The sequence below is a fragment of the Tripterygium wilfordii genome, chromosome 2 (genome assembly GCF_013401445.1).
Source record: "Tripterygium wilfordii isolate XIE 37 chromosome 2, ASM1340144v1, whole genome shotgun sequence".
Taxonomy (NCBI): domain Eukaryota; kingdom Viridiplantae; phylum Streptophyta; class Magnoliopsida; order Celastrales; family Celastraceae; genus Tripterygium; species Tripterygium wilfordii.
The window spans coordinates 674,185-700,853 of record NC_052233.1 but is presented as its reverse complement, the minus strand read 5'-3'; the positions used below and the strand labels follow the sequence as shown (position 1 = coordinate 700,853).

Sequence of the window (26,669 nt, the reverse complement as noted above, 5' to 3'; positions counted from 1 at the left end):
CATGAAGTACCTGCCTGGTTCTTGTGTCATGTGTTTTGAACAAGTACATGATTACCTTGAGCTTTACTCAAGGGAAAGTGAAAAATTTTACTTTTCTTGGTGTTATCTTTGACTCTTGTTAGTATTGATCAAAAGAGCTGCTGTCAGTCTTCAAGTGGTAGATTGTCAAGAATGGTTGGCTGGCTATCGTCAAAAATAGTTGGCTAGGAATATGGAGTAACCAAATCTAATTTGGCTTTGAGAATGGTTGCTTGAATGTGTAAAACATGCCTATACTATTCCTTTTGTTGCTACACTATTCATACATATGACCAGGGGCAGATTCTTCATTTTATATTGGGGCAAAGCCATGTGAGGTTATAGAATAGTGTTAAGTAACAATTGAAAGTTAATTTACATATGTATTCGATGATTTTTCATATTTCGAAATCATTTCATGTTTTTGCAAAAGAGGATCTTGGTAGGGGAATGAATTTCGAATATTACTTTGAAGTGTTAATCTTGATTTTACTTTTTGTTGGCAATGGTTTCTGAACTTGTCAATCATTAATTATTTCAGGATTATTAATTTGATGTCTTCATTGAACATCATGTATGCTAAATTCAGTTCGATCGCAAGACCGTGTTGTTCATGTTGGGCAGAAAACATGAACACTAGTCCTATCAATATTCTACATAAAGCCTAGCCTCCTCTCTTAAACTTGCGGGGTAAGGGTCTAATCCAACTCTTCCGTCCAAGCATCTGCCAGTTCAAGAAGGGTGCAACCTCTCTGGCCGTAAGTCTCTTCGACCAATTAACCCTTTTCGATCTGTCAGCTCCGGGACCATAACACATATATTCACCGTAATACACCGTACTGTCACATAAAAAATTGTTAGTCACCATATAAGCTTGCTTGTCGAGTCTAAACTGGGGTCGTCAAGACGCGCAACTTCTTGTTAGTTCCGATGAACTTCAAAAGTGCATTCAATCATATCTGTGTCTACCTAGTTCTCCTCTCCAATCATCCCAACCTCGTCGAATTATCATGTTTGGCATGTAAGTATGAGCGTAAACCTCCCTAGAATAAGCACCCCAAGGCCTTCCAAGGAAAATTGGAGAAGCACCTGTAATGTCGCAACCGAAAAAGGTGAAACCAGTATCATCTGATGCTGACTCTCTATGTTGAGTAGCAGGGGCGGCCCTGGGCCAAGGTGAGCTGGGCCCGTCGCCCAGGGCCCCCAAATTTTCATAGTGTTAGTTAAGTTATATGGTAGTCCATCCATCCTCTTAGCCCATTTTAAAACCTTATATGTGTTAGTTTATAAAGCTCATAAAGAAAGAAAGAAATTTTGAGGAGAGGCCCAACTAAAAGAATATCAAAACGCCTCATTCCCTATTCCCTTAATCCCTTTTCTTCTCAGTTCTACTTCTAACTTCTCCACAGAAAATGCTAGACGAGTTATATTTAAGTAATATATTTTTTTAGACCTAGACTTTTAAGAATTATATGATAATCGGCACAAAAAAAATTTAGAGAGCCCCTTTTATAGAGTTCGCCTAGGGATCCTGTAGACTCAGGTACGCCACTTTGAGCAGTAATCCATGCATAGGATTTGGGTTTGAAGATTGAATGCAAATGACATCTCTGCAATAGAAAAGAAACAACAACTAATGGTGCTTAATAGTGCTGTGATTAGTGGTCTAATGTGTATACCAAAAATGATAAAGATCTCAACAGTTAGTATCCCAGTTATCCCAACTGTTGAGTTGAACGCACAGAATCCGAGTGAATTCTTGGGCTGCACATGTCTCACATGATACACATGAATGTAATCATGTATTTACAACTCAGTAACTTGGATAACTAGGATATCGGTTGCTCGAATATGTAATGAATTACCTCAAAGAAGGATGCACCATTTCCACATATGAAATCAGTGGCTCCTTCTACGTAGCAATATAATTGAGATAGTAGTGTCTACCAATATCATCCAATAGTGTCTCTTGATAAGACAGAATTCTACGAGTGTAAAAGGCTACAAAATCTCCCTCTACCCTTAATGCAACGGCTTTGACACCTTTTCCATATGTATTCTGCACCGCCAATAAAAAAAATTATTGTGAATTTAATTTTACACACACACGTATGCATGCATGCATGCATGCATACATACATACATACATACATATTGACTGATAGGATACCTTAGGGCATCATGCCGTTCGCTTAATAAAGGATGAAACCTTAAGGCGATAAGCTATGGATCGCATCTGTGCATGTTAATTGGATTTTGGGGTCTACAATTCCTCAATAATTGTAGAATCTGAAATTCTAGACCTAACGGTGAAACTAATGCTACTAACTTATTTTTTTATTTTTATCCAAACAGTGTTTTTTTTTTTACTTTATTAAAAAAAATGACTTAACACAATGTAAGTCATCATATGAAAATTTTAAACTCTATAATTATTGATGAATTGTGGAGCCCCTAATCCATATTAGTCACGTTGCTCACTTAATAAAGCATGAAATTTTAAGGCAATAAGTTATTGATCGCAGTATCTGTGTATATTGAACACGTAGTTTTTTTTTTTCCCGTTTAATCCATATGGGATTCAGTCGGGAAAAACATTACTCATTAATTCATGAGAAACATTTCTCATTGAAACTAATGAATGATTGTAAAAATAAATAATTTATCGTACATGCTATTTATCATTTTTTTAGTAATATAATCTAATGTAATAATTCAATTAAAATGGACATATACTCTTGCAAACCAAGTTTTATTTGCTATACTGAATTTTAACAAATCACATATAAATAGCCTAAAACATTTTTGAGAGCGCTGCACCGGAACCCCTACAGTGGCCCCCACATTCCAAATCCTAACTACGTTTCTGTCTCTCAATTCTAGGGCTTTGCAATAGAATACCCCTTGCAAGTAAGAAACTACAATGCAAAAGTTACATTTTTTCAAAGTTTGAGACGGGCCATCGCCCAATGCCCCCGAATCCACAGGACCTCATATTTTTGAAAAACTATTAGTGTTATAATAGCCCCAAACTCATTTAAGTAGTATACCACATTTAATTTTTTTATAAGAGTGCCTCTCTTTTAGAGTTTGTTCAGAGCCCCGTAGACTCGGTACGCCACTAGCTCTTCTATATTTACTAGGTCTTTTTTTTTGCCCTTCCTTCTTCTGTAATGCCACTACTTGCTTATTACCCCATGTTTCTTAATCAATCAAGTGGTGAACAATGAAGTTTCCTCCTTTTTTATTTAATGAGTATGCACAAACAAATCGTATTATTCAGCACAAACAAATCGTAAAATCGTACTATTATTCTACATAAAGCCAGGCTTCTTAAATTTGCGGGGTATGGGTCTTAGCCAACTCTTCCCTCCAAGCATGTCCCAGTTCAGGAAGGGTACAACCTCGTCATGCGTAAGTCTCTTCGACCAATCAACCCTTTTCGACGTGCTAGCTCCCGGACCATAACACATATATTCACCATAATACACCGTACTGTCACAACAAGAAGAAGAAGAAGAAATTGTTAGTTCCTTTTTGTTAATACGAAAAACAATAACATATAAGTTTGTCCTTTAAACATCTAACATGAGTTTAAAGTTTAAACTCGGGTGTTGTACAAGTTCAAGTCTTACAAATGTTAAATTTATAACAACTTTGCATTAGTCTAGTGGTTAATTATATCGTCGGGTTTAAAGGTGAAAGATTCCTCAGGTCGGATGCTCAAGACAGTGGGACATAATTCCTTGGGGTTCCGTGGGACGAGGGTCGATGGCACAGGCCTACTTCCTAGGAGGGGTAAAGAGTCATATTCTGGGTCTCGACCCAATCTTACTCATGCACTGAGTTTCGGTTCAGAACTAAATTAGTGGCCTACTGTGCACACGAGATGACCAATAATCTTGGTTTAAATCTAGCGTAGGAGTCACAAAGTGATCATTGAACTGGGGCTCTCCCGATCACCAAAAAAAGAGAGTCTAAACCCGGGCTGCCAAGCCGCACAACTTGTTAGTTCCGATGAACTTCAAAAGTGCCTTCAATCAATCCCAAACCTGGTCAACACATACCTGCGTTCACTCTTGTTTCTGTTCCAATCATCCCAACCTTGTGGAATTATCATGTCAGACATGTAAGTTATAGCAAAAACCACTCTAGAATAAGCTGCCCAAGGCCTTCCAAGGAAAGCTGGAGCAACACTAGTAATATTGCAGCCATAAAAGGTGAAACCAGTATTATCTAATGCTGACTCTCTATGTTGAGCGGTAATGGATCCATGGTATTCGCTGGTGGAATGCAAATGACACCTCTGCAACATAAAAGAAAAATTAATGGTTTGGTAACCGAAAATGATACCATACAAGTTTGCCCTTCGAACATCAAATTAATATAAGCTTAAACTCGAGCCGTCGGGCATTAATGGTCTAACATGTACTTACCTGAAACAGGGATGCACCATTTCCACATATGAAATCAGTGGCTCCTTCTATGTAGCAATTGTGATAGTAATGTCTACCAACATCATCCAGTAGTGTGTCTTGATAAGACACAATATTACAAGCGTAAAAGGCTACTAAATCTCCCTCTACCCTTAATGCAACGGCTTGGGCACTAACTCCATATGTGTTCTGTACCGTCAACAACAACAACAACAAAAAAAAATTGTTAATATAATTTTATACACACACATATATATATATATATTTACATATAGATACTAGTACGATACCATTACGGCATCATACCGTTCGATTAATAAAATATGCATCCCACTATGAGAATACGTATAGTAACAAATTTACATATAATGATTCAGTTTAATACGCTTTTAAACGGATTTGGGGCTCCGCAATTCCCCAACGCTAAAGCCCCTAGATCCTTTTAAGCGTGAAATCTTAAGGCAATAAGTTATTGATCCCATCTGTGTATATTAATCACGTAATTTTTTAACTTAATCGATACGGGATCTTAATCATATGTGCATGTCCAATAAATAGTAACGGCATCGATGCAGATGCCAAATTTAAATATGTCACATGGAGGCAAATTATCCGAGCTAGTGAGTTGTACACACAGGATTTCATGCACATCATATGGGATATATGGAGCCTACAAATTTACTTAGATCTTGTGCGTCCAACTCAACAGTTAGGATAATTGGGATACGAATCTTTATCATTTCCGGGAAAAAAAATCAGTTATTTTGTGTTATAAAAGGGGGAAAAAAAAACACCTCTATTGTGAGTAGCTGCCCAACAAAATATGGAGCCAGTACAGAGATTGTAGCAGACTTAAAAATGTCGACGCCCTCCCTCCATGTTACAATGGTCTTGGTTACACCAGATCCACACAATGTTATATACGGCTTATCAGCTGGCACCACAATCTTCTCTCTATAATCACCATAAATCATACAAAATAAACCAAAAAATTCAAAATAAGTTTTGATTTTTCAAGACATACATACACATACACATACATATACATATATATACATAAACATAATGAAAAGTGAACTTACTGGGGCCCACTGGTTCTGACCCCACTTCTTTAAACAGAAAACAGACGTTCGTAATATATAAAGTTACAGATGTCCGCATATATGTGTGGTATATAATTGTGTACCTGTATATTCCTGGCTTGACCCAAATGAAGACCACTTCAGCGTTATTAGAAGGAACGGCATCAATGGCATCTTGTATCTTCGTAAAATCTCCTCTACCAGTCCAATCAACTCTAATCAGGACGGCTTCGGAAGTGTTCATTGCAGTAACCAAAGCAGCCATGAAAGAGCCATAAAGAAGCAAAATGAAGAAGAAGAAGAAGAAGAAGGTGGTAATAATAGACGGTACCATAATGTGAAGCCGCATAATAACAATGCCTGGATCGATCGATCTATATATAATATATCTATAGTTCTTGCAGTACATGCATGGTAATGGAGATGTAGTTTCTACTTGTGTTTATATGAAAGTTGTACTTGGTTTGGTAAATAAAAATATATTCTTCTTTTTTATTATTATTCTTACGTATTTTAGGCACTATATTATGCACAAAAAATATGGATATTTATCCAATTTAGAGTGCCTAATTATGGAAATAGATCAAGAAGATTAATATATTAAGCACAGAAAATAGGGGTAATTTATATAATTTAGACATTCTAAACTCTAAATTAGCTGGCACACGTAAGAGCTATGGAAATAAATCAAGAAAAATAATATATTAACCCTTGAAATTATCTCAATTTTGGACACAAATTCATAGGGGAAAAAAATGATTAGCTGTATATGTTTTTTTTTGTGGGATTCTTGGACATTTGAAGATATTTTGAATTCTATTAATATATTCTTATTTAGCACTAGTTGTGCAATATAACTATAAAGCAAAGAAAATGATCAACATAATTAAAGAATAAGCATATGCAAGAAAAAATATGCTATATAATAAATTTGATATTCTTTTTTTTGGTCAATGCTTGTAATAACTCACATCAACAACAATATTTGCAAAAGATATAAAGTAATGGAGTGCACAAAGTGACAGACAATCTCGATTTTTTTAGTGAGTTGATGAATTATGATTATATATGTGATGATACCAAAATCACCTTCCATTATAATACAAACACGTGGCACAAGAGTATGACAATGGTATGGAATAACCATGCTGACACACCAAAGGGGATACCGTACCCAAATAGTGTGGACAAACTGAGAAGACATATCGATACTAAACCGAAGAGCATGCCTTGAAAACCCTAGTAACTGAACACCAAAGGGGAGCTGAATGTCCTGAATAAGATCAACTCTGGTGGATGCTAATATTAATATATTACATGAATGACTAGAGATTTCTTACTTGCCAGTAGTCATATTGTGTTAAAAATTAGTATTTTAAGCCAATGACGTATGGGAAAATTGTGATTTTTATTGAATGTGAACAAATAACCGAAGTATCTTCTCATAATTTAAATCATATAGAGATTAATTGATGACATATGTTGATTGTACAAGGAAAACCGGTTTGAGACTTGGGATCATTTGATGTTATTGATTTACTATGTTTTCTTTTCTTCTCCTTTCAACTTGAATGTTGTGTTATTATTAACTTGTTTTGTATTTGGAACTATATGACTATTTGATTTTGTATTTTACTTTATTATTTTAAGATTTTATGGACTATTTGATTTTGTATTTTACTTTATTATTTTAAGATTTTGTGGAATGTTTCAAATAATTGTTATTTCATTTTAAGAAGAAAAATAATATATGTCGGGTAATCCAACGTTATATCATAAAAAGAAAAATGACATTTTAAACAAATTGGACAAATCGAACAACCTAGATTTAAATAAATATAATTTTATTTGGTATTTAGATTGAAGGATTTGTAGAAAAAGAATAAAAGAAAAAGTAAATTTCCTTTCAATCCTCTTGTTGGAATAGTTTATAAAGAAAATTAAAAAGAGAGATTTGAAAAGAATCAAGGGGCTAATTAAATTATTTATAAATTAAAAATCTATTTTAACTTATACATAATACTTTAACCTAAAAAACTAAAGATAAATTAAAAAATTAAATTAATTTTATTTCCGTTCTTTTTAATCTATCCAAACAAGTTTAAACTTGGGTGTCATCCAAGTTCTCAGGTGCTCTGTTCTTATTGGATCAAGCGGCACATTTGGGCTGGTCCTACACGAGTCCATCACCGCCACTGATTTCCACCTCCGCTGGGAACAGAAGGCAACCTCATAGCAGAGACATCAATGGTCATCAACTCGGTGATGGCCTTGAACCCATCCAACCCTTTTTTATTTCAAATCGACACAAAACAAAATAGTTTCAAAGGAGATCATCGGAACCACAGCAATACTGCAGTCACTGACAATCAAATACATTACACATACCTTGTTACTATGTATAAATAGAAAGCTGAATAAATTAACTATTCATATACTCATATTATTACAAAAGGCCATAACCGTTTAACTCATACAAGCCATTGGCCAGACGGAAATTTATTCCTTCCCACAACAATTAAATAACTGGAACGGAGGTGGAGCAGTGCTACGCCTGAAGAAAGATTCCTCAAAACAGCCATTCAAGATATATCCCAAACAAATTCCATTCATGTCCAAATGAAAAAATTATCGTTCATTAGTACCTGTGCACACTAACCTCCGCGAACTGAAGCACACCATACAATTGAATCTTCATTCATCTTCGTCAAGTAATGAAAATGAAAACGGATGGAACTTGTAACCATCTCCCTCGTAGAACTTATTCATGAATTCCACCCAATGGAGACGCAGTGCGTGCAGGAAAGCACTAAGAGTCTCCATAACCAGCAACACACCGACCGTTGCAAAAATAAATACAATGATGCCAACAATAAGGATAATCACATTGTTGTACCTGCAAGACATTGGGAGCAAAGAGTTGAGACCAGCCATAATTTTAGGACATTCAACTGGCGGTTAAGCTGGGTTTACGAGTGCTAGCTGTATATCTTCAAGCATAATCTAGGAAGCCAAAACAACATAATGAATTTGCTCAGGAGTTCTCTGCTTTCCCAATTCATAGCATTGTTTTCGGACTATAAAAAGTTAATTATGAATGTGAAGCAAATTACAGTCACATAATATAAGAACATACCCCCAAGCGAGGAGGAGGACCTTCTCATAGAACACGGTTGACAACTCTGAATGGGCAAGGCTGCAGAAAGTGAACAACAAGTCCATAATCAGCATCTTAATATAGGAATGACCTCTCTCAAAAAATTTATAAGGTCAACATGTGTGAAGTGGCATATGTGTGCACAGACAAGCCCTTATAGGCATTTTGGCTACAACACTCTCGTCCAAAAACGGGTTTACAATTTCCTCTCAGCCAAGAGTACTCTGACTAATAGATAAGTTCAGTCCTCTTATTGCAAACCTGAGGGCCCATAAACGAAGGTATGAAGCCGTATTCGAGATTGCTCCAAGGACAAACTCAATTGTGTGTATGAGCTGATGTACAAAAACTTCACCGAACTCAAATTCCTCATGATCATGAGAGCCATGATTAGCTTCCACTTGAAGAGACTCCTCAGTGCTCTGAAGTGGTGTATACGTCTGACCTTGGTGCCTCTGAAGAAGAACAAAATCATAAGTGCCATAGAATTATAGGATACAATAATTCCGATCATATTTAGCACAAAATATTGACAGCAGTATAAAAGTAACACCATACATTTTGGTGTTGCCTCTTCAAAAGAAAAGGCTTTGGAAGCAGCATCCATGGAACGGAGACAAAAGCCAGTAACAGAAGCACAAGCTGGGAACAGAATGCACAATACTAATAATTAGAAGCTGACATCCTCTGTGCACAGGGCATAAATTTGAACATATTCTTTTATTTTTCCTTTGCTACCGGGGCGTGAAAAGGATTTGGGGGATTGAGCAAACCTGAGCCATCTTCTGCCCAGGGAAAAGCTGGTTTTCCCCTAAATCATCAGTGGGACTCAGGAACATGTATATCATTACATGATACAAGTCAGCTTGGGAACCAGTGATCCACTTCACAATGATGAGGAGTGATAAATAACCAAAAAGGCTGTTTAAGAAGATCATCTGAGGGATGAACTGAAACCTGTGGCATGGCCAACCAAATGCTACCTCTCAGTGACAAAACGAGAATGGTTGCAGTGAAATGATGATGAACCAGAAGCTAAAGTTCAATATTACCAGACGTTCAGGCTATTCCTGAAAAATATTGCATTGAAAAAACTTAATATGATTCCAAGATTCATCTGGGCAACACCAAGAAGAATTGACATTTTCATCTTCAAGGAGTTGAGGAATGGCAGCTCACTGCGACTACCATGCCATGCAGGGTCCAAACCAAATGGGTAGGTGTCCCGCACCTTTATCAAACCAACTGTAGTAGCATCCCTGCCAAAGAAAAGCACAACTGGCCAATAAATAAACAAGCACAATTGTGAACAACTCACAGAACAATGAATCAAAGATCTAAGTCAAAGCACCTGCAAGAAAGGTCACGACATGCATAGGCAGATGGACCAAATAGCTCGAATGGGACTGAAAAGAACTCATTATAGATCAAACCGGTGTAAATAGAGAAGATTGACATCATAAAAATAGTATAGCGCCCCCCAAAGGTCATTTCCATGATGTCGCCAAGCTTCTGCAGTTGACAAGAATAATTCATTTAAGCAGGATGTACATAGAGGTGGATACATTAAATAAATAAAATGGGCGGAAAATAAAGAAAGCTATCAAGAGTTACCAAGAATAAACTATTAAAGTTTTTTCAGAATGATAACAGATGCAAATTCTAGTTGGAGGGAAACATAAAACAGAGGACACATATAAAGAATTACAAACCAATGAAGCATAGTAGCTAGTACAAGAATTACCGAGAAGTTCTACACAGCTTATTCCTATAGAATTGAATGACTACAAAAGTTACTAACAAGGCAGCTAAGTGAATGGTCTTTAGTCCAATCGAGTCATTGGGTGCTTATTACTATGATACCCGGTGCACCTGATTTCATATGAGTACAATCTGAAAAAAAATCATAAAACACCTATATATATGAAACAACCAAATATATCAAGTAGCCGGAAACTGATGATAGTAAATAAAGAATTACATGTCAAGCACGAGAAGAATCTTGGGACCAAATATCGGGCATCTGCTGTAAACTAAAAAATTATAAAGTCAATGTCAACGCAGCAAATACTAGTATGTCATAGTGATGTAGACATCCAAGAAATCAGGTGGATCGTCTGGAATGTCCATCTTGGTACATCGCCACAATTATCAAGCCAAAGTGTCTTTTGGATGGTGGCAGCTAATCAACCAATGAGAAGATGAAATATAAAACATATAAATTTTAACATTTGTGCACATCTACAGACTCCAATCAACAATCAAATTTCTCTCAACATGTTCCAATTCAGGCTATTCGATACATCAATTGTCACTAGCACAAACACATCATCTAAATAATAGAATAATGGCGACAGGACACTTTTTCTATTCCATCACAATGCTGGCGTAGAGAAGTTAACATACCATTTAATAGTCTACAAAGTGAAAAATAAAAGAATATGCCATGATTGAAAAATACTTCACATAGAGCACCAAGAGCTTGAATTACGTTTTATTGACAAGTTCACAATCATTGGTTATTTCAACTTAGTAACTGCGAGATCACCTGGCTGGAGAGTTTCTTTTCTCGAAATAAAAGGAATAATGTTCCAAGCAGCAAGCATATTCCATGGCCCCAATCCCCAAACATGACAGCAAACAGAAAGGGAAATGTAACAATAGTGAATACACCTGGATTCGCTTCTTGATACTTGGCCACCCTGCAATATCACCAAACAAACGAATTTTTTGATTGGAAATTTTTTTTATTGGAACCAAACAAAGGAATTTGATTTTTAATTAGATGTTGTTTGGCTAATTTCCTCAACCCAACCACCCAACGAAAAAAATTTTGAAGAAAAAAAACACCAAGTATAATATGAAGGTATATACATCTCAGTTTGATAGATATACAATCTAATTTGATGGAAAGAGATGGTCGTTTCAAAAATCAGTTTGTGAGTGACAAGCACCGAAGACCGACTTATGCTCTAGGTTGCATCCAGTGACAGGCCTAAGAAGGCTGAGGTTCTATTCTTTACAAAAGAAGGTGGACACCTACCTTGACTATCTAACAATCATCAGTCTTGCCTTTTTCTTGCAAGAAAATAGCTAAAGCAAATGGAAACGAGGAAGTTTGGAAGGACAAGGTTCCTTGCCCATATTGAGCTCGATGACGATGCACGTGTATAACTAAAACAATAGATGGGGGTAATAATAATAACCAGGGAACAGTAAAACAAGCATAACTGCCAAGTGAAACCCACCCATAAGCATCAACAATTTCCTGAAAAGCAGTAGTAAATTTGTTTGTGCGGAAATAAGTTGGTGGTAGCTCCTTCGTATGCAAAACCTGGAAAATTGATCCAACTTGTGAGTTGGAGTCAATTGAAGCGCGCTGCAATGCTTCCTGAATCTGCAACGATGAATTATACACTTGTTCGTAAGAAATTTATTGCGACAATAAGCACAAGCTCATGAAATCTACATTTAATAGAGGAAGTAGAAATTACATGCTTTGAAGCAAAAACGGGACTCCACCCCTCAGCCACAAGACACTTTTTTGTCACGTCAAGGCTAAGCATGTTCAGAGTATGATATATGGATTTCTCCTTCTTCACCTACATGAGTTCAGGAATCAAAATAATGTAACTTAATGGAGCAAGGAAGAATAAAATTCACACAAATATATCTCATAAACAGAAGATGAAGAAGGTTCTAATAATTGACAACGGGGAAGGAAGAGCAGAGAAATTCATTGACCAAATTGAGAAATAACAAACCAAAAAGTTCCATTGCTCAAATTGATCTCCAATACTCTGCAACAAATTTGCCCGATGAGCCAGTCCGGCATCAATTGTAGTCTTCATCTCAGATAGTCTCTCTGAAACCTGAAATTGGAAAGGATTAAGGACATTAGCGTGCATTAAAAGATTTCACAATTAGACATTTAGTAACAAGCAGAAAGTGCAACACAGTGTCGGATACTATGCTATTATAACTAAGAAATGTAGAAATGAATATGGTGTAAGCAATTTGTTTGATTAATAAATGCGTACAAAGTTGGAATAAAATGGTAATCAAAATGCCACCATAGCATAGCGCGCACTTTTGTTCCAGTCTACCTTTATGAGTACGGATTGTATCACCATCAACATCATCATAAAAGACTGTCCCATACGGTTTGGGTTGACTACATGAATCTGTAGAGATATCAGTGCAAATCAACTCTTTGCATTCTCTCACCCTCTGTTCCTATCAAAAGCTAGTCTCTTTACTAATCCTACATGGCCAATATCATTTCCTATTACTTTCATCCATGTTTTTTGGGTCTCGTCTTCTCTTTTTACTATCTCCAACTAGAATCTTTTCAACCCTTCTAACAGTCCACTACTGCTATCACTGCATTGTACATGGCCAGACAATCTTAAATAGAGTTATCACATCTTATCAGCAATTGGCACTTTGCTTACCCTAAATTGAATGGTAACATTTCTTATCCTACTCTTACACACATCCAATGACTACATTCATTCTTCAGGTACGTTGTCTTTACTAGCTCAACATTCCACATAATATCAATGCATGCAAGCGCCAGATGCATAGAATGTGAAGGACTGTCGAGATGGAAGAAAATTATGGTTCTAAGGATTGGTTTGGTGTTCACTATTGAAAGGCATCCACAAAAGTTGTTCGTTAAAGGAGATGCTAATCAGGGTACTGAATATTTAAGGAAAATAGTAATTTGCTAGCCACTTGTCCCCATTATTCAATTTAAAAGGCCCTTTAGAGGGCAGAAGGAAAAAAATTTACATACTTCATGAAGTAGCACAACTGATTATCTAATTAATCTTGGAGATGACATTAGGGAACCTAAAATTTGGTCGAGTGATTTCCATAATAATTATAGTATGCTTACAGTATGTTTCATCATCATCATCATCCAAGATTAATTACATTAATTACAGTACGCTTACTATTAAAGAATTATAGTATGCTTATGGTGATTTAATATCCTGTGCTATTTGGTTGTATCCTTTCTATTTTATTTTTCTCTACCATGCAGAAAGAGTGGAGAAAAAGAAAATAGGACTTAGATATGTATCATCTCCATTGAATGTAACTTAGATAGCACTATAAAGCTCAAAACTAACATAGAGAATTTACTAATATATAAACTAAAATAGCCAAGTGAAATAACAAATACATGAAGAAGCTTTCTACTCTGGGTGGACTTCAGGCAACTTCAATTGGGCAAATCATGACCGAATCCCAAACACTTGCCTATTATCTAGCAACGACTTTCTTGTGTCGCAAACCAAATGGTATGGGAATCGTTGAGACAGTGTCAAGACAGATTATTAAAGAGGCAGCTAGCACAGGACCACCTAGCTCCACGAAGCTGAGCAAGCTCACTTCCCATTGTTTGCAATAGAATCTTAAGGATATCACCTCTAAAGCATAAATCTTAATCCGCACTGGCAGGATCAGAATAATCTAAATTTCTCAACGATTTATGACAAACCAATAGTTCAATCCGCGTCTACTCTGACTGAATGTTCAGTCTTCCAAATTGAAATTTATTCCAGCAGAATAGGCACAGGGCTCCACCCATTAACTATCTACACGAAATACGATAAAGTACATCTCATAGTTGCAAAGGTGGGGTGCTCAATGCGCAAAGGGTCTTCTATCGCCCAGGCGCAAGGCGCACACCCGAGTGAAGCAAGGTGCAAAATTAAAAAAAAAAAAAAAAATCGAATAAATAGAGAGGGCTTGGAATAATAACCTGAATGAGAAATTCAAGTCATTATTTCAAGAGGGCTTGAAATAATAACCTAAATGAGAAATTCAAGAAGAAGATAGAAAAAAGATAATGGTATTTTTATTAATTGTAATTCATCATGTGACAGCGGCTACTGAGCCAAACAAATATAGACATGTATGTGAAGTTACTTTTCTCAATGGTTAGTTGAGATGATTGAAAATAATAATAAAAGTTTGAATAAAGTTGACTGGCTAAAAGAACACTTGGACTTGGCCTAAGTAAAGAAGATAGATCGTAGCAGCTCCTCTCATCTTAACATATATGCCCCTAAAGTCATCAGGCACTGCGCCTGATGACAGGCGCGCACCTAGGCACCACCTTTGCAAGGTCGTCGCCCTGCTCTTGGTCCAGGTGCAGAGGGTGCACCTGTGTGCCTAGGAGAGCGCTTTTGACAACTATGGTACATCTACAGCAGAAAGAAGTCTCACCACTAAATCAACAACAAAGAAGCCAAAGCCATCTATCATGATTCATGAACAATATTTTGGTTTCCATTATTTTGAATGCTCATTTTCTATTCTCTTTAAATTGATGAAGGGATGGAAGCAACTACTCTCCCCCCTCTAGTTTCTTTAAATCACAATTCACAAACCTTAATTTCATATTATGCAACCCCAGCAACAACCCAAGAGAGTCCAAGTTTTTGTAAGGCTACCTCTCTAAGTTTATTCATAGAGTTACAGGGTTACATGAAGCCATTCGAATTATTTTTTAGCATTATCAGTATTATCTGCTTGAATGATTCTGAACCCTTGTTGCCAATGAGATACACTATACCCAAAGTAGCAATCAGGGGAGGTGTAGAAATATATGTTTGAAAATTGTCTACTTTATACAACAGTAAAATGGATAAAATTTCAAAAGAAACAAAGGTTTAATATACTTCAAAGAACCTCATTCATAACCTATGAAGGACTAGCTTAATTCTATAAAACTACTCTCTCATAATTTATGATATTGCTTGAACGCCATGTAAAATGCAAAATGCTGAAGAGAGAGGGGAAAAAAAGAAAGAGGATGAAAGAAAGAGGATAAAATCAACGTAATATGAACCCTTCTGTCATTTACCATATATTAGATAGCAGACCAGATACTAAAATCCATGGTAAATAAAAGAATCACCAACAAAAACATTGATATGGACTATGGAAAAATCTTTGAGTAAAGCACCAAAAGGGGAAAATAATTTTTAAAAAACAATTATGGGAAGTACATACCTCTGTAATCATTTGAACTTGTTTGCCCAGGTCCTCACTAAACGGATAGCGGTTAGCTCCAAAGGCTTCACAAATTTTCAAAATTTTGCTCTTTGACTTTTCCCCAGAAAAGAAAATCAGAAATGCATTTTTCTCCACCTGCACAGCAGCATAGAGAAGTTAAAAGCAACATACTAACATGGAAATATTGCATAGATAACAGAATTAAGTTCCAAAATTTAGTTCAATAGTAAAACATTGTCTCCGCCACAAGAGCAAGTATGATGGTCAACTATAGGATACAAAAAACGCCAAGAAGAGGAAAAGTACACTGAACTAAATAAGCGAATATGGACAAAGCAGACTACGTGTTGACAGCATGTTCACTTGCACACTTTATAGTACCAAATCCGAACAAAAATACTGACAACACATGGTCAGAAAGTTCATTTACTTTATGGCAACAAAATACAGTAAAAGAAAGGTAAATAACTCTTGTGCCCACAGCTGTGGGAAAGGTCGGGAATAGACAATATGTACGCAAACCTTATCAGTTATCCCCACATAATATGTGGAAAGTCTAGAATTGAACTTGTGACCTCTAGGTTGTACCCTTGCAACTGTACCACTAGGCCACATGTTTGCCTTAAAATATAGTCAAACTAACATATATTGAATTTATCTTGTCATAATAGCCTACACAAAAATCGATGAAGAAGTTTCCTGGCATCAGACAGAGAATTCTCAATGTGTGCAAAGAATGAGGGGTCAAAGTATGCTACTCCTTATGTGCATCCACACTTTTAAACTCTACAAACCAGTAACACAAGTCACATTGCATTCCTCCAATAGTATCATCAATAATTGAGACTTCACAAAAGCTATCACTATTAAAAGAGACAAAAAGAAAAAACTGAATAAAATAATTTAGGACTTGGGAGGCACCTTCTCTCCAGAAGCGGGATCAATGACCGGCTCCTCAAGAACCACCTGCTTTAGGAACACATTACCCCGGGTAGCACGAAACAAGATCCTTTCAAATGCCATAAACTTTTCTCTCGGGACAAGGCCAGCAATAAACCCCAAATTTACTGGCTTTGATGGATCAATTGACATTTCCTAAAAAACAGCCAAGCAGGGATACTTCCTGTCACTAAAAGGTCACAATCAACAATAGTACACCAAAAGGCTGTCACTGTTCATACTTGATCAAGCAGTAAAGGAGAGTCGAGGGATTCTTCAGGCATTTGACGTGATGCAATATCCCTCTGCTGAGCTGCGGCACTGCTAAGAGCTGAAGAAAACAGTTCTCCAGCCTAAAGGAAAGGGGGAAAAAACACATCAAACTGATCATTAAGTATTACAAATTAAGAGTGAGGAAGTTATGTAAAAGTATTATCAACTATCAGCGATACAGAAGAACAACTTTCTAATTTTTAATATTTTATCACAAGAGAAAAATTATTGCTATTGAATTTAAAATTTCAAAGTTCACTCAAAGAACTTACTTAGCAAAGTTAAAAAAACTGCCACAAGTTCTTTTGTTTTTTCAAAACAAGAACCATATTTAACTTAAACAGGATAATGATCCCCACGATTAATTTTAAACAAATATTACAAAGCTCAGTTTAACACAAATTAATCAATTTTTATTGCCTATTCAGAAAAAGTCAACCTCATTCATCAGTTTGGTTTATCTTCGTGACAGAATTTCTATCACCTGCAACCTTCTTCTTTTCAATATCAATATTTTTCATCGTTCAGGAAATATAATGTTATTCATACAAACAAATGAGAACATGCAAATTTACCACTATTGATAATCTGGCTTCTACATTAAAGGGAATATGTAATTTGTGGCAACAGATTTTAAAAACAAACAAGGCAGTACCTTCTGCAAAACAAGTTTATATTCGACAAGCTCATTGTAAGAACGTTGCAATTTTTCTCCATTTCCATTTATTTCAACAAGCTCTGCCTCTAGTTCTCCAAGTTTTATCTGGTAGACACATACAAAGAAATAGTTAATGTAAAGTCCATTGAAACAGTAGAAGAAAAACAAATAACCAACCCATATACATCTTAATATACCTCTAGGTCATCCAAATCAATGTCAGCTCGTGTCAAGGGCTTCGTTGAAGGTATCAAACCGGCCCTTAACATTTGATCCTGGAAAAACCGTAGTCTACGGGCCATCTCTCCACATTTTTTAATCTTCAGGAAAAAGACAGAATATATCAGTGCCCATAAAATTGATTCACAGAAGATAGTATTTATATATTACAGAATCCTCCCCAAGCCACCAACAAGAGAGAGAGAGATATAGAGATCATTTTATACTCTAGGGTACCCTTTCTTGTAGAGACTATAATTTACTGTACATTAAATTTTCAAAGATTACATAGACGGATCCCCTTACTAATTACTATCTTCTCAAAAACAAAATTTTACTTTTAATACAGAGAAGGAATAAGATCTAGCATTCATGTTCACTGGTTAGATAAGGATACAGATGAGCTCATCATCTGCCCCAACTTAATAATCCCCCGCAGGGAAAGGAATGAAACACATTAGAATAATTTACATAGATAGGAAAATTGTCTGCAATCACATACCATCTTGGGAACCATAGACAAGTTATAACCCTCAAGAAACTCTAGTTTAAAAATTTTCTAACAAGTAAAGCCCATGAAAACTTTAGCAATCAGATTATTTCTATATCCTCATTCTTTATTCCTTTCCAGTTAAAAATCATAACCATACATTCCAGTGATGAACTAAATTATCTAGTCACAAGTTGAGGCAGCAGACTGCAGGCCCTCCACAGGTACTTGATATTTGCACTCACAAATATTAATGTAGAGCAGGTATATACAACAAAAAACGATAGTGTACCTGAGCTGCATAAGTTCGTTGAAAAGGGCTCTTTTCTGCATTGAGCTGAAAGATATAAAATAAAAAGGCCAAACAGTTAGAGACGTCACAATATCAAAACAGGGGAACGAGAATACAACAAGGAACATAACTAATACTAGTTTTAAACAGTAAAAAAATTTAAACACTAAGCATTATCTAATCAGCAATTCCAATGCGGTTGCTACTGGTTCAGCAATTGGAAGCAAAAATTCACACTCAGATCATTATAGTAACCAAACAATTACTACGCCAAAACCCTAGTCTCAGCAAATTAGAAATTACAAAAACAAAATCAACAACAATACTCGAGTATAGATATTCTAGGGTTTCGCCCAACCACAATCAAAAACACGAAATCAAGGACTAAACAACTGAGACAAGAAATTGCATAACAATTCTGAAGTCACTATTGTAACCAACAATCGAGACAAAATTAAACAGAGATTTCCAGACATATAGGTAAAACTACACACAATATACAAGGGCGAGAGAGAGAGAGTGCTGACATCTTTGAACTGGATCAGTCCGACGTCCCCGAGATACGAGACCGTGAGGTTAGAAGACTCAATAGGGATGATGAGTTGAATCAGCTGCATCGGCTCCGACCTCATCAGATCCATCGGTGGACAACATCCTCCCATCTTCCTCTCCGACTCTCAGATTTTCTCCCTCTTTTTGCTCTCGCTCTCCGGCGCACTCACTCTCAGCCCAGACAAACCAGGAAAGTGAGATCGATCTACTCAAGCCTCAGTACAAATAAGAAAGATCAGGAAATCCAAAGAGCGCAGCTGCAGCACAAACTAATGAACCACAGAGCCAGAGCCTTGTCTTCTCTGTATCTCCACAAGCTTCCACGTCACGTCTATCTTTCTCTGATTCTCTCTCCCCTTTAATTTTGAAAATAACTTTTTTTTTTTCACTTCATTTTATTATTGGCTCTTTGACAGTCATATCTGACCAAAGATTTCAATTTTTGGTTCTACATGAGCCGTTGATTTTTTTTTTTATGATAATTGTGAAATTCAACTTAATTCCTCACATGATATACGTGAATTTTCTTATTCACCCCTCGTGAGTCGTGATCAACCTTCCATATATATGAAGATTTTTTTTTTTTTTTCATTTCACAATTGTACTTGACCTTGCCCCTTGATCATTTTATACTCTTCCTGTCTAATGTTCTACCCACCACCTCTCTTAATTAATGGACGGTAATAAGTGGTGGAGTCATGTAACCGCCCACTCGGCCATTCCTTACCTTGACAACTAGAGATAATGGGTGGTGGAGTAAACATTTTGAGTAATTGTTGTAGGTTGTGATCAATGGTGGATCTAGGATTTGAGATCACTAGGGGTATAAAAATGGTGCAGGAACAGCGCTCTCGAATTTCTTTTTTTATGAAAGGGGTAGTGATACCTCTTTGTAATTGTCTCTTAATAGGAAGAGATAACGAGTTGTGACGTTGATGTTTATAAATTTTTAAAAGAATTGGGCCCATTAGAGGTTGGGTTGGAATTATGCATAAAGTGAAGCTTCTACCAAGTTGCAGACATTTTGGAATCTTTTCATATTATGTTTCTTTTGGGTTAATACCACTTTTGCTAATTTCTTCGTCAGAGGTCCAGGGCAGAAGTTCCATATGAAGAAGCTACTATATATACATGTTTTCTAGTGGGAATAATATCATGAACAGTCACCTTGCTTTCAAGCCTTTTGTTTAGCATTCAGAGTATGATATGTACATTGTGAACCTCAGCATCCTTGTCATGTATTTGATCTCTGCCGTAAACCACCCATTTGAATGCTGGGAACCACCGTCTGGTCAAGTGACTGGACTAGTTAGAAAATCCAGCTTAGACACTACAAATCAATTTGTCTGTTTTGGACCAAAGTCCCGCATGATTTTGTTTTTCTCAAGCCATCGCTATTAGTTTTTAGGCCCAGAAAACCCGTTTTATGTGTGAGAGGAGCCAAACATTTACTTATAAGCCACTTTGTTGGATTATGTCAATCCGATGACAAGTGTCCATGAAGACGCAAGTTCGAACCCTCCATCCCCATGTAACTTACCCATAAAAGAAAATAGGAAAGAAATAAATTCATGCATGCTAATTAAACTCAAAGTGAACCTTACCAAACGGATGCATGCAAAATAAGAACATCCATAGCTAACTCCACACAAAAACGTATATAATGCCAGATCTATATAGAAAACAGTCTTATACATGTATAAATACTTGTACTGACCCCACACTAACTCCTGTACAGCGATTCATTTGAAAGAAACACAATGACTCTCTGCATTTATAAGCAGAATCTGCATCATATTCAGTAATAATTAGATAGCAAATGTTGTTGCTTCAGTTTCTGCCCAAGAAGCCAAAGAGCAACAAGTAATTGTAAGGACAATCTATTCTGTTCCTGTGCCAGGTAAAATGCATATACAAGAATGAATTACAACTAGTTTCCATCAAGAGACCAACTAGAGTAAGAAAGCAAGATCAATGAAAGACAAAATTGGTGTAAACAACTCTATATATATCAGAAACATCGATGTGTGTGTATATGCCAAAGTGTTACATTTACAACACTTAGCAACTTTATCCAAAACTTGCATTTATGATCTTCAAATTTGCAAGAAAACAATCGGGATCTTAGAAGAATAACTACTCCAATGACTTTCACAACATCCACTCTGTAAGAACGAACCCATATCCACAACCCTTCACTTAAATCCTGCACAACTTATCATCATAGTAGGCTTGATAGATGAGCATCGGAGTGTGTATCAAAGTTTGAAATACACAATTGGAATTTTGTTATTCACCATGTACAAGAATCCCCGCTAGGCATCCATGACTGAATGGTTGAAGCGCTCAACTCATAATTGGCGAATTAGCACTCATAATTGGCGAATTAGCAGGTTCAATTCCTACTGGATGCACGACAATGGGACCCCCCAATAAATCTCTTGGAATTGGCTGTGTCTTATCAAAAGATTTCCTGTGATTATTTCTAGTATGGAATGAGTCAATCATCCAGTTTGATATGTCATTGAACAAAAATGGTGGTGGTGTTTCTCCATTGATCAAGAATTTCGATTTTTGGGAAGTATCATGATCATCCAATAAGAAGGATTTTCATATTTTCAAATGAATGATCTGAAAACCTATTGATGCTACAACTGATTGCAGAGTTTATTATTCTGCCCTTTCAATTCATAGATGTGGATCTCAAACCTAAGAATGGGGATATTCCCAAAACTCACAAAGAAAAAAGGAAGTGACTTGAAGCTATTTTATGTCTTCCATAAAACCTATTTATTATTCTCTTCCAATTAGATTCAAAATCACATAAACAATCATTAACCCTCCTGCCATCTATTCATACGAAGGTTCTATTGGTTTTAATAGCAGAAAATAAATCTATAAATTCTCAAAAAAAGGCTTACTCTCTTTGGGATCTAATGCTACACCACTGCTCAATACCGTAGGAGATCGACTCTATTACATAAATTGATTCCTAATTTTTATCTTCTATCATGACATAAGTAAGCAGTTATTATTGAATCGGCCAAAAAGTTCGCTAATTTCTCTGTAAGGCGCTTCTTCGATCAATTAGATCCTTTATCCATAGAATGAAAAAGTGTCTAGGCATCTTATTTCTCATATTTCCGCTTCTATGAAGTCCCTTTCTCTAATAATTCATGTCAAGTGTTGGATTCAAGGCTGGCGTTAAAGATTAATCATTGACTTATTATACTCCCGATTATGAGACCAAAGATACTGATATCTTGGCAGTATTTCAATCAAAAGCATAAATACGAATGCCAACAGATGCCAACCAAGAAAAGAAAAGTGCCATCAAATGTATTATCTTTATAGAAATTGAGCAGCAGTCGAATAACATTCAAAGAAAGCAAATTCAACCGTAGCCTAATCAGTCAGCGAACCAAACAACCAACCACCACAATCACAATCAAACAACACTACAAATTAATTGAACAGATTACTTACACCCTAAACATAATCAAGATTTTACCATATGCACAATTGAGAACAGACCTTTATTGGTTCCCCAATTTAGATTCGAACCTAGTTGACGACCATCATGATCAGCAGCTATGCTTTAGTCCCAGCCCATGCTTGCCATAAACGCACCCTGGCTTGACATAGCTATGTGGAGACCGCTTTGAATTCGTCATTCTCGCGAACACCCTCTTCCCAATCTTCCTCATCCTCTCCCTCCCCAACTTCCCACTCACCTGCCATGGAACCAGCTCATCGTCCAAGCCGTAGTCCTCATCATAGTCGTCGATCTTCTCATCCTCGTCGTCATAAATAGATTTGTCGACCGCCACAGCAGGCACAAGCTGTCCATCACCGTCTAATTTCTCGTCAAGATCAGAGGAGTTATGATGATCACTATCTTGGTTTTCATTGTCGGACAGTCGCCGCGGAGAGGAGACGCCGTACTCAGAGTTCCACGAAATGACGTCGTCAAGATCCGAATCTGAGCCCGCATCGGCGAGACTGATGAATTCCCAGTACGATAGATCGATCTCCTCAAGATCTTGCACAAAGAGCGACTCCATCGCTGGAGTTTGTGCCCTAGATTCGTTCCCCATCTCGGCCATTCGTATTTCTTTTCGTTTCGTTTCTTCAAAATGAATTAATCAACAACAGCTCTTCTGCTGCCCTGTCTTTCATTCAGAGCTTATATAGGCTATAGCTTCTTGTATTGCTTACACGTAGAGGTCATCCGTTGATTCGTCCACGTGGTGTTCCCAGCCAATAGTAGTATGACACCTCTTTTTTTTATTGATACCAATATTTTTTTTAAAAATCTTAAAAAATAATAAATGATAAGTTGACATAATTGTAAATTTAATATTGCATTTCGTATTGAATAAAACAAATTAAATTCATTAAAATGAATGCATTGAAAATTTTCAATGGTTGATGTAAAGAGTGTAACATTTTTTTTAAAAAAAATTTAATAATTAAATATATGATCTAACCATCAAAATCTTATAAATTTCTTAATTTATTATTTTTTTAAAAAAATTATTTTATACCTAAAAAATATGCAAATGAGAGACTGCCCTTCTTTTAAATGAGTGAGTAGTGTACACTGTCCGGGACGAGGAGTCGTCTTATGATGAGTAATTAGTGATCCTGACACATTATAATGTGTCAACTGTTAATACATTAATGTGATGTAGCAAAATCAATACTACGGTATCAATTCACACACACTTTTGATGCAGTTTTTAACTTTTAATTGCAAACTACTCATCTTTATTATCAATTGTCCATGCATTGTCACCATACTGAATTACACTATCATATTAGTTCTAATACACCGCAGACATGAAATGTCATTACATTGAAAGATGGCACAAAAAATTCAATAAAAACTCCTTTGATTTTTCTTACATTTAACCTATAGATATATATATCAATCCATTGATTGCTTTTGAAAACAAGAGGTCGATCTAGAAACTAGTCGAAAAGACATACGGGTTCGACACTTGATCATCTTATCTGAGAAGAACATAGCAAACCTGAAGCATCAGCTCCAATCACTACAAGCTCACAAACAGAGCACAGCTGCCCTTCCTGGTATGGCACAAACCGCGAAGCACAGTAAGGGCCCCACAAGTCACAAAGGGGTTTCTGAAGTCATAATTGATTTGGGATGCATCTGTCATATTCTTCTCCGCAGCCTGCAGCACTTGCCTGGCTGTCTTTGCTTGGCTTTCAATTGTAGGATTTGTCTCTATAAGCCGTGGAGCAAAGTTTGCAGCTGTAGCGAAGTTCTTTGCCTTAGCGCAACTACTCATGGCAATTAGCAATGCAAGACGCAAGTGATGCATCTGCAGGTTGCAATGGGTAAAATAGGCAGCAAGTTCCTGCTGACGTACAAGATCATCCTTTAATTCCCTTCTCTTAAGCTCCATTTTTAAACCCAGAACATATTCTTTGACTATAATAATCAACTCCTTGACTTCATCCACTTCCCTCCTCGACTCGACAACAATTAGTGGAATTGTATGAAGAATGCTAATGAAAAACCGTAGACCCTCAGTTAATTTTCCAGCGGTAGTGGCCTTATAACCTAACTTCAGTTTCTCTTCCAACTGAGAGAAACGGGACACAAGGGCAGGCAGGGTCCTCACATTAGGACTAGCTAAATCATTCCATCCCCTTTCAACTGCTAATGATATCACAGGAGCTGATGTAAAGGCCCGTAGATAGGTCTGGCTGCCAGTGTGAAGATCAAGAAACATAGATTTCAATGGGCTGAAGTTTCTAATCCCAAGTTGCCTACTAAGCAACCTCATTGCAGTATCAAAGTTTTCAGCAGCTGCATGCTCAGCAGCAAGTGATGATCTCTGGATCCAACTATGGCTTACAGGCAAGCCCAGAGTTAGTGGCGCGAAGACTGATGAATGAGCATTGATGGAAGCCCTGGGTGTGTCTGCCTCAAGAGGAAGATCAATAACTCCAACATCCCATCCTTCATCTTCTCCGCTGTCTTCAGCTCCTTCCCCATCCTCCAATATTGCTGAAACATCCCCATTTTCCAGGCCATCATCATCCACCATATCCAAGTCCTCACCCCAATCACCACCATTGGTAGCCTCTTCCTCCTCTTCAGCAGCACCTTTACCAATACTATCCAGCCCACCCTCAAAGATACCTTTCATGACTCTCAGAATAGGCCAATCACCCCCACAAATTATGGGAGTTGGGGGCATCAAAAGGGATGACACTTTATCTGCCAGAGATGGAATATCATCTCCCAACTCAGCAGCTAATCTTTCAGCTGCATCTTGTAGCCCATGCAATTTAGCTGCGGCATAAGCAAGAGGTAAGTGGCCCACATTCTCCAAAATTTTAACTCGTTCCTGGACATCACCCAGATATAGGGCATTATGAAACTGACATTTGGATGATAAAAACAAACAGAATATCCAGCATTGGACAAACAAAAGATCCACTCATTTCTCAAAATAAAGTACTATAGGTCCAATCCACCTTAGTGGCCTTCGTCTAGGAGCAACTTTCCTGGCATCCAAAAAAAAATTACAAAATGACCATATGATCACATACGTTCATTTCAATACATATGATTTCAACTCAAATAGGCACAAATATAGTCCACAGATCAACCAAAAACAGTCGTCCAAAAAAACAGCAACAGAAACACACCTATACGCAAACGAGCAGCAAAAGCATGAAGACTCAAATTAAAAAGATTGGTTACCTCCAGACACAAATAGTGGCTGAGATTTGTGAAAATGAATGCCACGAAGAGGCCCATCGTGCTCGTCGAAACTATCAATCAGAGTTCCCATCCGATAGTCCCATAACTGGATCACACCGCTGTGAAGACTCGCAAGGATCCAAGGCCTCTTGCTATGGAAGCTAAGCCCCTTTACTCTATTACTCTTCGTCTCAAACTTCGTCAACATCTTCTCCAATCAAACGAACCCCAATCTACACATAACCACACAGAAAAACTCTTCACACACTATATTAAATCAAATGAAGAACAAGACACGCAATAAATAACGAAGAGTGCAATCCAGAAAGGGCATCTTTGGTCGCTCCACGAATATGGAACTGAATTCTCTCGGTAACCAAACAAATTTGTGAATCAAAACACCTAACGAGTCCAACTGATAAAAAATTCTAGAGTAATTCAATGATTTTGATAGAAAACGAGAAATTACAAAAAACTCGGATATGATTCACCCCAGATCTGATCAGTATGTGCAGAGATCAACAACTGCTGTATCGCATCAATAATCATCACCAAACCAGAAGCGTTGTGCGCGTACAGAGTTCTGTGCTTAGTACGAGCGAGCGAGAGAGAGAGAGAGGAGACGGGGATAAAAGAAATTTACCTAATGTTGGACGGGGAATATTTATATGGTAGTTAATCAAATTTCTTTTAACGATTTTCTTATACGAGAAGAAACCAAAATATAATTAAATTCTTATTAACTATTATTTCAAAGACATATCTATTAGCGAAGGCAATGG

At 36.9% G+C, this 26,669-nt stretch overlaps 4 protein-coding genes and 1 pseudogene across 6 annotated transcripts; all 5 read right to left on the bottom strand.

Moving 5' to 3' along the window:
- Nucleotides 1–565: 565 nt before the first annotated feature.
- Nucleotides 566–2,254, bottom strand: LOC119979967 (annotated as a pseudogene).
- Nucleotides 2,255–3,332: 1,078 nt separating this feature from the next.
- Nucleotides 3,333–5,885, bottom strand: LOC119979961 (putative pectinesterase 11). Its single transcript, XM_038822590.1, has 5 exons — nt 5,641–5,885; nt 5,249–5,408; nt 4,455–4,643; nt 4,086–4,324; nt 3,333–3,513 (listed from the first exon to the last, which is right to left on the bottom strand). The coding sequence occupies exons 1-5, from the start codon at nt 5,883–5,885 to the stop codon at nt 3,333–3,335; spliced, it is 1,014 nt and encodes a 337-aa protein (XP_038678518.1).
- A 1,956-nt stretch (nt 5,886–7,841) lies between these two features.
- LOC120014383 (V-type proton ATPase subunit a3) lies at nt 7,842–19,483 on the bottom strand. The gene is made up of 18 exons (XM_038866327.1): nt 19,121–19,483; nt 18,594–18,638; nt 17,790–17,912; nt 17,590–17,697; nt 16,904–17,014; nt 16,644–16,817; nt 15,720–15,857; nt 12,458–12,565; nt 12,188–12,295; nt 11,942–12,090; nt 11,242–11,395; nt 10,045–10,205; nt 9,746–9,952; nt 9,467–9,650; nt 9,252–9,335; nt 8,955–9,148; nt 8,673–8,732; nt 7,842–8,432 (listed from the first exon to the last, which is right to left on the bottom strand). The coding sequence occupies exons 1-18, from the start codon at nt 19,253–19,255 to the stop codon at nt 8,231–8,233; spliced, it is 2,445 nt and encodes an 814-aa protein (XP_038722255.1). The 5' UTR covers nt 19,256–19,483; the 3' UTR covers nt 7,842–8,230.
- Nucleotides 19,484–20,780: 1,297 nt separating this feature from the next.
- Nucleotides 20,781–23,308, bottom strand: LOC120005083. The gene is made up of 2 exons (XM_038854538.1): nt 22,680–23,308; nt 20,781–21,036 (listed from the first exon to the last, which is right to left on the bottom strand). Exon 1 carries the CDS (start codon nt 23,249–23,251, stop codon nt 22,730–22,732), a length of 522 nt encoding a protein of 173 aa, XP_038710466.1. The 5' UTR covers nt 23,252–23,308; the 3' UTR covers nt 20,781–21,036; nt 22,680–22,729.
- Nucleotides 23,309–24,023: 715 nt separating this feature from the next.
- On the bottom strand, nt 24,024–26,522 carry LOC120012230 (coatomer subunit alpha-2). 3 transcript variants are annotated; one of them, XM_038863566.1, is made up of 3 exons: nt 26,379–26,522; nt 25,888–26,120; nt 24,024–25,473 (listed from the first exon to the last, which is right to left on the bottom strand). In XM_038863566.1, exons 2-3 carry the CDS (start codon nt 26,093–26,095, stop codon nt 24,203–24,205), a joined length of 1,479 nt encoding a protein of 492 aa, XP_038719494.1. In that variant the 5' UTR covers nt 26,096–26,120; nt 26,379–26,522; the 3' UTR covers nt 24,024–24,202. The 3 variants fall into 3 exon arrangements, with proteins under 3 accessions (XP_038719494.1, XP_038719486.1, XP_038719501.1); XM_038863558.1 differs by having other exon boundaries at nt 26,357–26,516; XM_038863573.1 differs by lacking the exon at nt 26,379–26,522 and having other exon boundaries at nt 24,024–25,528; nt 25,888–26,064.
- Between the last annotated feature and the right edge of the window lie 147 nt (nt 26,523–26,669).